Raw genomic sequence first — 16,573 nt, forward strand, 5'->3', positions numbered from 1 at the left:
CAAATGATAAATCTTCCCCAGCATCATTTTTTCTGATTAACTTAATAGTAATTATATTGAACTTGTGTCTATTTAAAAAAAAAAACCCTTCCCTGCTTTACAGATAAAATGATTTATTAGCTGTTCTTATTATCTGCTCAAAAGTGAAAATGATTAATTTTTGTTCTTTTCTCTAAACGCAGACATTTTTGCAAACATATCTCGATTGCTGGAGAATGAAATAGCAGAACATTCAAAGAGCTAATTTAAAGGGGATAAGGTGCTATTGAAAAAAAAAAATCAGATTTAACCAATGTTGCGGTATAAATAAAAACAATTATGGTGCTCTTGCTTCATTTTTCTGCCACTGAAAGAATCTGTGAGTGTTTTGTTATCTGGTGGGAAAAAATGAGTTTGAATATATGTGTGTGTGTATGTGTGTGTGTTTTGTCATAGAAAGCTGTGATTCCTAATCTTAAGGTCTTCTTCAACTTTGACTTTGACAAGGGTAGATGATGAATAAGTAACCTTCTCCAAGGGTTGAAGACTACGAGACAATGAGCTGAAGAAGCAATAATTTATCCCACTCCTGTTTGGATTTAAACTATGTAGATCACATATATAAGTTGAGAAAATGATGGGTAGATGATTCAAGATGACTCACATTGATGAACTCAGGTCTCCTTGACTGTGGATTGGATTATAGTAAAGAGACCAAGGCAAACCATCTGTTCATTTCTCTGTAAGAAGATTCAAAAGAAGGGTCACTAGTGTTTGCCACATCTCCCAGATATTCAGCAGTTGGGGTGCCCCATAGAGATGTCAGCTACGTGCAATATTTTCTTTTGAGGTTGCAATTTCTCCTTTGTGTGTTGGTGGAGAAATGAATAGGCTCATTCAACATACTATACAAGTCACTTTGTGCAGGCAGAACTCACTGTGCAGAACTCTGCCTGTAGGCTGAAGCAGATATGGAGTAGTTTGGTGACTTCTTGAGTTGAGGTCTTAAGATGACAAAATGAACTGCACTACCATCGGAGATGGTGCTTCTCATGAGGTCAGCGTGAGGAAACCAAAACCAGCCAGATGTTGCCTCAGCAGCTCAATGACCAATGCTGAGGATTATGGAGAATTGTAATCCATCAACTTCTGAAGAGCTAATAGTTCCCCACCAGCTGTTACACTGAAGATTCATGGTACAACCAGGAAGTTAAAACTAGGCACCTTACACCTTGAAGTATTTCCTATCTAGTGCGACACTATTAAAAAGGATAAAAATAGAGTTGGAGTTTTTAATGATTTGGTGATGAGAGGAGGACCTGTGGGAAGAAAGGCATGACAAAGAAATAAATGCTTAGGTATACAACATCACTTGAATGTTCTGTCCAAACCCAACCCAAATTTAGAGCTATAAACATTGTATTACATAAGAAAGTTCTGCAATTCAGACTTTAAATAAGCAACTTTATTAAAAGACACTTACCGTATCCCTAGTTACTGTCATGTTCTATTAAAAGCCACAGTCTATCGCTTATTATTCTTTGCTATTTTTTTCCTTTGTCTTTAAAAAAAATTGTTGTGAGCTGAGTGGATCATTTACAATTTATTAACAAGATGATCGTTCTGATGATACAGTTAGAGAGGTTTTCCATTACCTTACATGCTCACCAAATTATATATATATATAATTATATATATATGTTTAAAAAAGGCTTCCATTTCATACATAATGAACACCCTTTGTTCCTGTTTTGTTTTTGTTTTGTTTTTTTGCAAACAAGTGTGGTTATTTCATACATACTGAAAAAAAAAAAAAGAAAAAGAAAAGAGCTCTGGTTAGTTTTTAAATAAATCCCAGTGTGCGCTTGTGTGCATCTTTGTGTGTACTTGTGTGAGTATGTATGTATATATAATATATTCAAAACAAATTATATGTATATATTTATATAACTTTTTTCAGTTTAGCTGTGCTTGAGTAATGAGAGCTAGCTTCTTTAGGCATTGAGAGAGAACAGGTTGATGATTAAAAATAGATTTTAAAAAAAAGGAAGAAAAAAATGGAAAGACAATGAAAATCTGCCTTCAATCCACGATCTGAGTTGATGGGAGTTGGATAATATAATTGTGAGTTCTTGAGCTTTTCCTACCAAAACTAATTGTTTTATGGGGAAAAAAAAGCTTTCTGTCAACCTATCTCAACACAATACAAGGAAGGGAATGCCGCTGTCTTTTAAATGCAGTCAGAATGTGACTATTATTGATTTCTAAGGGTTGACCACATTGGCTGGAGTTCAGGAGAATCTGCATGATGTGGTCAAAATGATCAAGATGGAAGTTGTGATGGTGCTATCAAGTCTCTACTCCATTGTTTAATGCACAAGGCACATCCAAAACATGGGCAGAGTTTTGATGGTACTGTTGTGGCTGTTTTGGACCACGCCTATAGACAACCATGCTGGACTTGAAGTTGTTAGAGTCCAGCAACAATTAGAGGCCAACAGCTTCCCATCTTATTTTTAGAAAACAACCAAAAAACAATAACAACCAGGAGAACGATACTTTCCTGTTCTCTAGAAAATGGCAATATTTTACTTGAAACTGGAAGAGTCAGTCAACATAGGAATAGTTGCTTACACCAACCCTTCTCTCCCTTCACTGAACCTGATCTACAATGACTTCTAAGAATCTAAAAGAATTCTATTTTGTTGTGGTTTCAGGGTAAGACTGGTCCTTTGAATATCTTAAAGCATAGACTTTCAAAATAATTTAGCAGTTAACCTGTTGAACTTCACCTCTAACTACAAGGGTGAAATGTCAGGAATTGATGGTATGGTATTTCTTATTTGTGACCCTGTTTTCCAAGGAAGCTTCGTTTCTCCGTAAGCTTCAACATTAAAATAGCTTAAGTGCCTTCCCCAAGCCCCCCCAACCATCCTCAAATGATAAAAAAGCTAACAGATCGCCCCAGCAATTAACACACATGCTGATGGTCAATGAAACTATCAATATAAAAGAGAATAAAACCCTTTGTACCAAAATGTCTGCCCTTCAGGAAGAGGAGGAGGAGGAGGAGAGGGAAGAAGGAGGAGGAGGTTTAATTTGAGGATGAGGAAGAAAAGCAAGAGAAGGAGAGAAGAAAGTTTAATCTGAGGAGGAGACTGAGAAGGGAGAAGGGGAAAATTTAATCTAGAGAGGAGGAGGAAGACACGAAGAAGGCAAAGAAGGTTTAATCTAGGGAGGAGGAAGAAGAAGAAGAAGAAATCTCTAAAGGGTGAGCAGAACAGGATTTTAACATTTTTATTCTCTTGTAAAAGTTCATCTTCATAGCATGCCACCCAATGGAAGATCTACTCTCATACTGGCTGAGCATATCAAGCTGGGCAAGACGTTTGACTCCAATCCTTGGGAATGGAATGGAAAATCAAAGGGAATGATGGCATCCTATATTATAAAACACAGGGAGATTCTCTCTCTCTCTCTCTTGGTTTTTTTTCCTCTTAAGGGATGATACTGAATCAGCTGCTTCACACAATCCTCTTGTCGGAAACTCTCTCCTTTGGGTTACTCCAGTGTTTCTCAGCCGTAGAAAATTTAAGAGCTGCACTGGTTGGGAAATTCTGGGAGTTGAAGTCCGCAACTCTTAAAAGTTACCAAGGTTGAGAAAACACTGGGTTGAGAAACACTATTTTACACATAGCATAAATGCTGAGCAGAGCTACTGGTGGTCACCCATCACCCTGCTTCCATGTTCCTCTGCCCCAATGACCCCCAAGCCTAATGTGAAAGCCATACAAAAGCTAATCCTATTGGTATATCTCTTCTCTCTCTATAAATATATATATATACATACACTCATACATATACAAATACTAACCCACAGACAATTGTTTTAAAACAGTTCAATAGCAACAAGTTGACAGAGAGGTGGGAAGGGGAGACAGAGTCATTGCGTAATTTGGCTCCCAGAAGACCGAGTTTTGATTGTGTTTATTTTGTTGTTGTGGTGGTGGTGGTTTTGCTCTCTTTTTCAACAAGAGGTCATCGTGTCCAATGCTCTTGAGGAAGGAATCTGGAGTGAAGTCGTGGCAACTTTTGTCAAATACAATCCAGTTGCTGGGAGGACACTGAGCTGAAGTCGAGAAAGGCCCTTTCTGAAGCAACCAAGCTTTGGAGAAGGAGGAGTTGAAAAAGTCAGAGGTGATCTTCTGTTTGGGATAGTACGCCTTTTGCTTGTCACCATGGTGAAACGATAGGCCAGCTTTAAATGTCAGGAGTTCTTACAGACCTGGGTAATGAGCAATAACATTGTTTAGTAGCAAGCATATGGAAAGTTTAAAGACCGTACTTTTTTCACCCCTCCTCTAATCTTTAGGCACATTTATTTGGTGGCTCACTTATGACTCTAAGCACTTCATATTCAATTACTCACGTGCCAGAGCAATTCATCATAAAGATTTAACGATAGAGAAGAAAACACCCATAATTACACTGGCCATTTAAATTAAAAAAGAAAAAGGCCGGCAAACAAAAGAAAAAATGTTACAGCAAAAGATTTGAATTCTATTCTTGGATTCTCTTTGCTTTACGTCATTTATGCATTTCACATCCAGACCTGTGTGGTTCATATTGAATGTAGAGTTTAGATAGGGAACAAGTTTGGTGTAGTGGGTAAGGTACTAGGCTAGAAACTGGGAGATTGTGAGTTCTAGTCCCATCATAGGCACAAGGCCAGTTGGTTGGCCAGTCACTCTCACTCACCCCTAAGAAGGAGAAGCAATGGCAAATCACTTTTGAAAAACTTTGCCAAGGAAACTGCCAAGAGATATGTCCAGGCAGTTTCTGAGAATTGGACACAACTGATCAGAAAGACACAACTGATAAAAAAAAAAAGTATTTGTTTACAACCTTGATGATCTATGAGTCAAATCAAATAGATCTCCTCCTCCACTGAGGAATTAAGTAGATTGCAAATTGCAAGTTAACAACCAATATTTTTTATTCCAAAAGTTTGCACCATTCAACATGCTTCCCCCACCCCCCCAAAGGACCAATATTGAGGTTTAAGGAGGTTCAAAAGATTCAACAATTATGGGGAGAAGAGAGGACAGACAGACAATTCTGTCTTTCCTGCTGCTTTCCTGCTAGCCTTCCACCAAGAAAGATCCACAGGCTGATATCTCTGCACCCTTCCTTGAAGTCTTACAACATGGTTCCATCACAGAGCCAAGCATCCCTAAAAACTGAACGTTGCCAATGCTACCAGAGCAAGGAAAAAGAAAATAAACCAACCTTTCCACCACATTGAAAGCTAACCAAGATAGCTTCACGTGGGAAGACAAAAAGATAAACTGGGTTGGATTTGAAAGGAAAGGAAAGGAAAAATATGTTGAGGGAACAGACTTGTGATTTTTCTTTGCTTTCCCTGCCAGCAAAGAAAAAGCCAAAATTTGTCAAGTAAAGTCTTGTCTGTGAATTATTGGCTGATTTTAGCCAAAGACTGTTGTAAAAGAATTTAGGAAATAGCTGTACAGGTCATAAGTCTGTCATAATAAGCTACTGCAAAAAGAACTATGGCCTGTCACAAAACATAATTTAGTTCTGTGAAATTAGGGAACATTAAACATTTTCTCTTAAATATATATTACAGAAAGTACCAAAGTTTAATCTTTTCAAGTACAGCTTTCACCACTGAGGCTGAGTTGATAAAAAAGGATTACAAAATACTGGTAATATTTCTGTATGATCAAGTATTTGTGTCACATAGAAACACTTTTCTTCCCCATGTATTTATTGCTATGTTTCCATCTGTGTGGAATACATACATGCATTTATACACATATAAATCCATGCAAACACATGCATGTTCTAGCATTGTGTTTTGGGGACACAATAAAGCAATCATAACTCCTTGCTTTTATCCATTAATTTCAAGGATTCTAATTCTCGACACAAAAAACACACGCTTGTTGACCTTGTGTTGCACCATCTATACACCCAGATTTCATCTTAGATGAATTATGTAATTACACTTTAAATGCACACAGAACCCTCAGATTAATGTTGGGGTAGGGAAACTGAGGAAGGTTGAGCTGTAGTTTGGCTACATCTGTAAGTCAGAAAGTTTCCCACCACGAACTAGGGAACAATTCAAGAGTTAAGTAAGTTATAAAATAACTTTCTACCAAATGGAAGAATAATTCACCTTGAGACCTTAGCAGCATGGGAGGTTGAATCTTAAAATCAGAAGACATAAGGCAATTGGGACTCATACCCCATCCCAACTGTTTCTCTCGATGCTGTTTGATGCCCTTTAGTTGCCTTTAGAGTAGTCCTAATGGCATCAGCTAGACTTAGCCATGATTAATTTATCTGCTGGCTCTCATTAGATCTACTCCAAATGCGATGATTCTAGAGCCAATTTATAGAGAACACACTGATGGTTCCCAACGGCTTCATTTGGCCAAATAAGGAAACTGACATTTCATATTTGACTACTATCTCTTTTCCCCTCATCATTCTCCAGTACAGCCCTCCACAAATATTCTCTGCAAGAACTCTTGTTACCTGAGATTAAACCTAAACCCCCCACCCTGTGATAATTAAGCTGAGAATCACACTTGCTGATTTCAATCTAACATTATGGACTGAACTCAACACTAGATTAAGATGGGTTATGATCTATCATGTGTTCCTCTGGTGAAATTTCACTGAAATGGAGCTATGTGGGAGCATCAGTGGTGGGATTCAAAATTTTTTACTGCTGGTTCTGTGGGCATGGCTTGGTGGGCATGGTGTGGCTTGATGGGCATGGCTTGGTGGGCATGGCAGGGGAAGGATACTGCAAAATCTCCATTCCCTCCCCACCCCACTAACCTGCTTTTCAGCTCTGTTCTCCTGTGCAGGGCAACACAAGATGACCCAGCTGATCAGCTGTACTTGGGAGGCAGTGAATAGATGGAATACCACCAGTCACAGGTGGTATTCCAAACTACTCAAAATTTCCGCTACCGGTTCTCCAAACTATTCAAAATTTCTGCTACCGGTTCCTCAGAACTGATCAGAACCTGGTGAATACCAACCTCTGGGGAGTATCAGAATTTTTCACCCTGTTTGTGCTTGTCACAGCCCCTTTTTTGGGACAGGCCAATGGCCAGAGTTATTGGGAATTGTAGCTCAATGAGATTCTTCAAATGTGATCCACCCTGGCTTCTCCAGCATAGCACATCCCTGCAAATGTTATAGATCATAGGGCATCCAGCTTGGCCCCTTTAAGACTTGTGGAAGTTCAGCTCCCAGAATTCCTGTGTGGCTGGGGAATTCTGGGAGTTGAAGTTCCACAAGTCTAAAAATGGCCAAGGTTGGACACCCATGTTACAGACAGATACATAAGAGACACATAAACCCATGCTCTCATTAATAAAACACTTGGTGGAGTCCGTTTTGAGGGACTGGGCTGTTTGAGAATAGAAATTACATGTGATATTTTAGGATTTTCAGTTTGTTGCTGGAATGGGGAAGAGAACTGGCAGAAAGGGCAAACAGTTATTGCCATTTCAGATGCAAGACTGATGAAAATTAATAGGTGCTTAAATACCTGGACATATTTGAGACTTATTTGCAGATACCATCCTGGCATCTCTGTGCTGTGCGTCTCCCTGGCACACCTGAGCCCTTTCACACTTAGTTTGACAAATTAATTTCAGTGCAGGCTCTGTGCAACTTCTTCCATCTCTGTACATCCAGTGTCCTTCCCCCCCCACTCCCCCGCCCCCGATCTCAGCTCTTTCTGGAGACCGCAGATGCTATTTGCTGCTTTCATTAGGACCTGGCTGAAAATAACCTCTGCAATCCATGAACCGCAGTGATCTCTTACTCGCTGAAGGGACCTAACATGCTCCCATAATGATTTGCACCCAGATCAAAAAGATTAAGGTAATGTGTGTAACCCAGATCATTTCAAAATGGCATGCCCTTCTCTTTAAAGCAGGCTGCAAATGGACCATGGTCTACATCTCCTGGAACAGCCAATAGACAGCGGATAAACTGCTTTAGAGTACAGCTAGGCAACTATTTGTAGAATGGAGTGGAATGGAGTGGAGTGGAGTGGAGTGGAATGGAATGGAATGGAATAGAATTAGAATAGAATAGGATAGAATAGAATAGAATAGAATAGAATAGAATAGAATAGAATAGAATAGAATAGAATAGAATAGAATAGAATAGAATAGAATAGAATAGAATAGAATAGAATAGTGGAATGGAATGGAATGGAATGGGAGGAAACAGAATAGAGTAGAGTAGAGTAGAGTAGAGTAGAGTAGAGTAGAGTAGAGTAGAGTAGAGTAGAGTAGAATGGAATAGAATAGAATAGAATATGGGATGGGATGGGATGGGATGGGATGGAATAGAATAGAATAGAATAGAATATGGAATGGAATAGAATACAATTCCTAACCCCTCACATCCTGGACATAAATTGTTTCAACTTCTACCATCAAAACGATGCTATAGAGCACTGCACACCAGAACAACTAGACACAAAGAGAGTCGTCACTCTGCTAAACAAATGATTCCCTCAACACTGTCCAACTGTCCAACTCTGCACTACTATTACTATTAATCTTCCCATCACTCCTTATCACCCATCCCCTCCCACTTGTGACTGTATGACTGTAACTTTGTCGCTTGTATCCTTACGATCTATATGGACTGTTTCCTAGAATGATTTGATTGCTTATTTGTACCCTATGACTATCATTAAGTGTTGGACCTGATGATTCTTGACTCTCGACGAATGTATCTTTTCTTTTATGTCCACTGAGAGCATTTGCACCAAAGACAAATTCCTTGTGTGTCCAATCACACTTGGCCAATAAAGTATTCTATTCTATTCTATTATTGATTGACACATGGGATTTGTGTCTGGTGCACAAGCTCTCTATGTACATGCAAGCAACAAGTGATAAATCATGATTATAATCATAAAATACTATCATCACAAATCAAAAGATACAGCACTCAGTGATAGTCATACGATACTAAATAAAAGCAATCAACATAAATCATAAGGTACAAACAACAAAGTGATCGTCATAAGATGCTAAAGGAACAGGTAATAGGAAAGATGAGAAGGATAATACTGTCCTACTACATGGTTTGATATCCTAGGGAACACGATAGTATTGTGGGAATTAATTGTTTAGCAGAGAGATGACATGGGGGAAATATTTGTGTCTAGTTGTAGACACAACTGCAGCTAGTAGAAGATAATATTTGTAGCTCAGGGTAGCCTTGGTGCTCTCTGAGCTTCGATGTTTGCTTGCAGACATTGGATAATGAAACATCTGCAAGAAAACAACCAAGCTCAGAGAACACCAAGGACTCCTCAGAAAAATATTTCTCAGCCATTCATGCACAGTAGCTCTACATCTATCCTAGGTGTAGAATCCACTGTGGTTTGAGATCAGGTGGACATAAATGCAAGGATGGGGTGTTGGGCCTATCTTGGGAACCCTAGCAAAGATTGTCTGACAATGGAACCAGACTGCCAACTCCAGTTGTGTTAGCCAAACCGGAGGCAATATGGATAGAGATAAACAAAGTGAACTGTGAATGGTTTTCCTGCTGGACTGGAAAGCTGAACCAACTGAAAAAGTACCTCTGTCTAATATATAGTATTAGAGGTATCATAGTTAAGGCCAGCAGCACAGCAGATACTTCCCACTTAATGATTGGCTTTAGCTCTGAGAGCATATCTGCTGCTGCCAGACTGGCCAAGGTGGAAAAAAAACACAAAGAAAAGAAATAGAAAGACAACACTTTGGGATAAGGATATGAAGATTCCAGACAGCTCTTGAAGAAATTGCAAAAGTGCCTCTATATTTCCAAAGAGGTGAGCCATTTAATATGCTTGTGATTTATTGATAAAGAAACTTAATGGGATTAAGGGCTGATGAAGAAAGAAAGGAAGAAGGAGTGAAAGAAAGGAAAAAAGAAAGAAAGAGAAAAAAGAAAGAAAGAGGGAAAGGAAAGAGAAAGAAAGAGAGGAAAAAAGAAAGAAAAGAGAGAGCAAGAAAACAAGAAAGAAAATGAGAGAAAGAAAAAGAAGGAAAGAAAAGGAAAGGGAAAGTAGGAAGGAAGGAAGTGCTAGAAGGAAAAGAAGAGAGAGAGAGAAAAAAAAGAAAGAAAAGAAAAATCCAATCACAAATCATTTTGGTGACTTACTAAAGAGGCACATGTTCCAATCTTCGAGAAGGTAATTGCCTCATTTAAATGATAATATGTTTTGTCTTTCCAAAGTGGTTGCTCATGGCGGTATCCACAGATTGTAAAATGCGCATACACAAATGTAGAAGTGAGAACAAGCAAAAAAAACCAAACCCCTCCCTCCCTCCTTTTACTTTACCTCCCACACCGAAGTGCACTTGTGAAACCTAATCACCAAGAGCCACGGCAGACATCAGAAAGGATTTCACTAAATTGTCGGTGCAGCAAAAAAGTATTAAGCCTATAACTTTGCCCAGAGCGATGGGGGCAGCTCATCTGTTCAATACATACGAAAGCTCTTGTAGTAGGTTTCTCCCCTCCCCCCCCTTTTTAATGGCATCATAATCTTTGATTATTCCTAGGAATATTTGGTCTGCAAGAGATATTGCTGTGAAGTTAATGGTGGTTGTAAAAAAAGAAAAGTTCAGCGTGTGGAATAAAGAAACTCCAGATGTGAAGTTGGCAAATTTTGGCAGGGTAGCAAAAACCCCTCCCCAAAACTAAATTGCTTAGCTAGTTCTCTGACTTGAATCTCTTAATGCTTTCTTCTGGAACTCACTAATTATATCTGTAGAAAATCTGCAGACATTACAGCTCTATTTAGCTGTTATTGCTTTGCCTTTTTCCAGTGGACTCAGCACTGACAGAACTTTGGACTAATGGGCCCCATTAGATGAATGCTAACAGAAAGTTCTCCTCCTGCTTCTCCTCCTCCTCCTTCTCCTCCTTCTCTAATCCTCCTCCTCTTCTGCTCCTTCTCCTTTTGTCCTCCTCAACTCCTTTGCTTTCTTTACCACTCCTCCTCCTTCTCCTTCCTTCCTTCTCCTTCTTCCTTCTCTACCTCTCATTCTTCATTTCAGTTTGATAGAGGGCAATCTGCTTTCGGCATTTCAGAAGAAAATAAAGTCCAAGAATTCCTGGAAAGATAGACAGATGGAAAGATGGACGGACAGGTGGATAAAAGGCTGGATACATGGATGGATGCATGGATGGACCGACCGACAGACAGATGACAGACCAACTGACTGATTGACACCCAGAAAAATTCCAGAGTGATGGAACATTGGATAATAGAAAACAAGGAGCATCAGATAATAGGAAACAAAGAAGTTGGCCACCATTGTCCTCATCCCAAAAAATATGAAAAAGACTCAAGCTCTCTGAGAATAAAGTTCAAAAAAACAAACAAACAACAACAACAACCCAAAAACTTCTTTTAAGGGGGAAGAAAACTTCAGAGGAACTGCAAGGCATTAGAAGTTCCAAGTGAGGCACTGATGGAATCACTCTGCTTCAAGAGGTCCAAGTAAAAACGTTACTTGGATTACATTTAATGTTACTTGGATAACATTAACTTTATATAAAGTTAATATAAAAAGATAAAGATTATCTCTGATAACATTTCCAGAAGAGACAGTCCATCTCTTCCTTCCATTGTCACCCCTTTCATATTGTTGAACATTTTTAACCTCCTTTTCACATATGCATAATAAGGTGGAATACCTGTGTGGAGATCTCTGTCAGGAAGAAGGCATGGTTGCATGGTTGAAAACTAAAACCCAAGCACTTGGTGGTGAGCACTCAACAGAGGGCAAACCCTACTCCCTTCTAGCACTGATGATGTTCCCTAGTTGGGTCATGAAATGTCTGCAAGGAAACACTCAAGCTCAGTGAGCACAGAGGACCTCACAGTTCTCATCAAACCAGACAACATCTAAAGGAGGCCCATGCTTTAGAATAGAAGAGAATAACAGAGTTGGAAGGGACCTTGGAGGTCTTCTAGTCCAACCCACCGCTTAGGCAGGAAACCCTACACTATTTCTGACAAACGGTTATCCAACATCTTTTTAAGAACTTCCAGTGTTGGAGCATCCACAACTTCTGGAGGCAAGTTGTTCCACTGATTAATTGTTCTCACCATCAGGAAATGTCTCCTGAGTTCTAGGTTGCTTCTCTCCTTGATGAGTTTCCACCCATTGCTTCTTGTCCTGCCTTCAGAGAATAGCTTGAGCCCCTCTTCTTTGTGGCAGCCCCTCAAATATTGGAACACGGCTATCATCTCATCCCTAGTCTTTCTTTTCATCAAACTAGACATATCCAATTCCAGCAACCATTCTTTGTGTGTTTTAGCTTTCAGTCCCCTAATCCTCTTTGTTGCTCTTCTCTGCACTCTTTCTAGAGTCTCAACAACTTTTTTTTACATTGTGGCAACCAAAACATCATACTCAGCAACTGTGGTCCATGCCCAGGAGACAATTCCCGAAGCCATCCCATCCCTTTCAGATTGAGCTAAGTTGACTTAGGGTAACCTCACCATATAAGCTTGAAGCTATCAGACAACTTACAGCATAAACTGAAGAGCCAGAGGAAGATCAGAACTGTGCTGGGGTAAAATGTAGGAGAACCACTACAGTCAACTTTGTATTTTGTGCAGGAGCACACTTGGATTTTCAGTTCCGTATTGTTACTTAGAGGAGGTGTTCCAGGATCCGTCACCAAGATGGGGATGATATAATTGGCCTTCTTCAAATTGGGGGGCACGGCAATCTGGCTGTGGGTATCTGCAGGAAGCAAGGAAGTTAAATTTAGGGCGATGGTTTAAATCTTGCAGAAGACATGGTGGCGAAGTGTTTTTCAAACTTGGCAACTTTAAGATGGGTGGACTACAACTTCCAGAATCCCCCAGCCAGCATGTTGCCAAGTTTGAAAAAAAAATATATATATAAACCCTGCCGTAGTGGAACAGTAAAAAAAGAATCAGCTTCAAGACAGGTGGCCCAGAAGTCAAACGTTATCCCAGCCAAGAAAATTTTTAGCACATCCCTTGGTGCCAACTCCTCTTTTATTTGCAATAGGAGGATAATAATATTGCCTTATCATAAAATGTTAGTTTAGGGTTTATAAGTAGATGGGACCCATGAAACACTCTGAGTGCTTAACACAGCCATGAAACTGTCCACAGAGAGCCTTCTCATCCATCTGTCTTTCTGTATACATTAGGACTTCTAAGAACTTTGCACAACACTCGTAAAATGCATATGGAGGATACGCTGATCTTCCAGCTCGGTGCAAATTGTTCACAAGTTTTAGACCTTTGCAAAAATCCAGAGCCTTAGCTATCTTGTTTTCTCATTACCACGTGTCTTCGACCCTGCATGCAACCAAGTGTTGTGGCCCACTGGTGGCTACCAGAGCTGGCAGCAGAGTTAGATAGTGAGGAGGTTGGGGAGGAACATGGGCCAGTCCTGGAGACTGAGGAAGGCTTGGACGAGGGCTCTGTATCAGAGGCAGAGATGGGACCAGGCCAGGCTGGCAGTTATCAGCTGCCTTCAGCCTCGGACAACAGTGAGGTGGGGGAGTAGCTGGGGCTTTTGCAAGAAACAATTCGTCCATTGCTGCAGTGTGAAGATTGCAGAGACTCTGTGCCGAGCCCTTCCTTGTCATCACTGCATTTGAAAATATTTACTTGGCACCTCTCCAGGCTACATAAGGTCTGTGCTCTTAATTAGACCCTTGAAAGACTGTTTGCCAGGCCTTTGGATGAATGTGGACGCAAAAAATTCACCTTTGCTTAATAAAAGGGGTTTTGCCGGGACAAAAAGTCTGCTTAGTGCTTTTTGGGGATGCCTAGGTCAGAACACCAAGTTTATGTGGCTTGTGGGTTTCCCTCCCTAAACCTTCATTTTTAGGTAACTGAGCTAGTAGCAAAATGAGTATTGAGGGTAGGATCCAGTGGCAGGAAATGGGTTCCACCATATCTGTAATTTTTTTTAATGACAAAGAAACAATACGTATGCCCCACTGTTTGGAATTCCTGCAATGCATTCTGCAGTTTGCCTCCCACAACACTCGTTTTCTGTAGAAGACACAACAAAGTATATGGAACAGTGCACTGCAGAGACTTTTCAGAACTGTTGGAGACCACAGCATCTTCTGGCAGCAATTAATTTATTTTGATGATTTGGGCAAACAGAAGAGATAGTTAAGGACTAGGGTCTTCCAATCTTTATTTCTGAATTTGTCCACTTTACAGGAAAGCGGCGTCCCTTCAATGAAGCAGGTCATGGACCACCCCCACCCCCCGAGAAGCATAACACAAAACAGATTATATTGAGAACAACAGTTCATCAATTTGAAAAACTGGTGCTAAGGAATTGTGAATTAGACCAGTGTTTCTTAACCTCAGCAATTTGAAGAACATGTTGGCTGAGGAATTTTGGGAGCTGAAGTCCACGCATCTTCAAGTTGCTGAGGTTGAAAAACATGGCATTGGACAAATTCAATTATAAGTAAAATTGTCGGGCAATGGATGTTGGATAGGAAAAGAAATGGATATGTTCTTGTTTTTTTTTTTTTTTTTAAAAAATAGAATGAGGTAGAATTTAGGTGGACCAGGCTAACAACCAAAGGTCAGGGGTGTATGCAGAGTACAGTCAAAATGGTGGCCATGAGGATGGAATTGAAGTTCCATCTGCTTCTTAGGTGTTTCTCACACACATGGAACTTCATTTGCAACATCATGACAACCATCTTGGTTTTGTGGATGTGATGTGGACTTCCTTGAAGATGATGGCTCACACAGATGGGACCCAGCCAGATTTATACCTGCAGGGAGAAGGACAACTGTAAGAGACAATGCTGAACGTTTGGTTGTTCCTAATGGACTTACTGTTAATTCTGGTAAGCTTCCATACTTTATCTTGACCTGATTGTTTGCTCAACTCAAATTTGAAGGGCTCTTGATTGGGGTGAATGTCTTTATCTAAGGCACCAATGACAACTTTCACATCTTTCGCATCTTCACAGACACTGGCTACCGTTGGGTAAAGAGAAGGGGCGTTGTCGTTCACATCCTCCAAGATAATCTGCAACGTTCCTGTACCTGTAGCTGGAGGGCTACCTGCAGGAAAAGCAGAAAGTATTTACAAATGTTCCATTTATGTATATTGTGTTTCCCTGCAGGGTATGATGAACGCACTTGTGCATTAAGGCAACAGATGCATTAAGGCTTTGTAACCGAGAAGGTAAAGAAAACACACACAAAAGAATCCATTGGGTGCCCTATTTGCAATGCCAGAGTATTTTTTTTCTTTGATGACCAATGTCCATATCAATCAATCAATCAATCAACCAACCAATCAAAAATGGAGAATGGCCATATTTCCCAGTGTCAGGATTCTGGCAGTTACCCCAATTAATATTTCTATGGTCTTTTTAGAGTTGCCACCCAAGACATAAGTGGTGATTCATAAGTGGCCTCCAATATTTTGTATAAAGCTGGACTTTTAACTAAGTTCTCTAGTAGATAGGAGTCTTTTTGAACATTATAACATGGCAGAAAATAAGATCCTGTTTCTTAAATGATGCTATCTATGCTTACCTATTTATTATGGGAACTAGTCCATCGGGTTCAAGGGACTGAACAAGTTTTCTCCTCTCGCATCTCTGACTTCAGCAACAGAGTGGTCAATGTCTGGAATACTGTACCTGACTCTGTGGTTTCTTCCTCAAACCCCAAAAACTTTAACCTTAGACTGTCTACTATTGACCTCACCCCTTTCCTAAGAGGTCTGTAGGGGGTGTGCATAAGCGCACCAACGTGCCTACCGTCCCTGTCCTATTGTTTCTTTTTTTTAAAAAAAAAAATTCTTATATGTATCCATGTATTCATAACTATGTTTTTACTTATACCTATTCTCTTGTAAGTAATTGACAAAAATAAATAAATAAATAGGGTAATACTTGCTATACAATCATTTGTTTAGCAACTACTTGAAGATACAACAGCCCTGTAAAATTGTGACTTATGACCGATCTTCACACTTCTGAACATTCCTGCCTTTCTGTGGTCACATGATCAAAACTCAGGGGCCTGGCAATCAGAAGGGGTCCTGGGCTCACCAGCTGCAACTTTCCAAGTTGGCTTCTAACAAGCAAAGTCAATGGGAGAACCCAGATTCACAGCCATGTGATCAGTGGTGGGATTCTGCTGATTTGAACCGGTTTGGACCAGTTTGGGCGAACCGATAGTTCCACTGAGCATTTGGCCCTGCCCACCTGCCCCTGTTCTTTCTTGTGCTTTATTTCCTGGGTTTTTATTTTATTTTTTTAGCACAGCTGATTCTCACCTCAGCTGTTTTAGTCACCAGGGCTGCAGTAGAAGGTAAGTATTAGAGTTGAAAATGCTTTTTTAAACTCAGAGTCACTCCCTGAACTGGTTGTTAGCTCGATAGAATCGCACCACTGGGTGTGACTCACTTAAGTGAAATTATTTGCTTAAAAAATACTGTAAAATGGGCAAGATTCACTTAAAAACCACCTTGCTGGA

The 16,573-nt window shown here is 40.0% G+C and overlaps 1 protein-coding gene across 1 annotated transcript in view; it reads right to left on the reverse strand.

Moving 5' to 3' along the window:
• Positions 1-1,425: 1,425 nt before the first annotated feature.
• CDH13 (cadherin 13) overlaps positions 1,426-16,573 on the reverse strand; it is a 411,322-nt gene continuing 396,174 nt past the window's right edge. Inside the window, exons 12-14 of the mRNA XM_087971432.1 lie at positions 14,915-15,145; positions 12,591-12,806; positions 1,426-4,264 (exon numbers count right to left, since the gene is read on the reverse strand). Coding sequence (XP_087827558.1) covers positions 4,257-4,264; positions 12,591-12,806; positions 14,915-15,145 — 455 coding nt within the window. The 3' untranslated portion in view covers positions 1,426-4,256. The remainder of the gene's footprint in view (positions 4,265-12,590; positions 12,807-14,914; positions 15,146-16,573) is intronic.

Source organism: Notechis scutatus, chromosome 9, assembly GCF_049901735.1.
Source record: "Notechis scutatus isolate UNSWTSFEM ecotype Mainland chromosome 9, rNotScu1.2, whole genome shotgun sequence".
Classification (NCBI taxonomy): Eukaryota; Metazoa; Chordata; class Lepidosauria; order Squamata; family Elapidae; genus Notechis; species Notechis scutatus.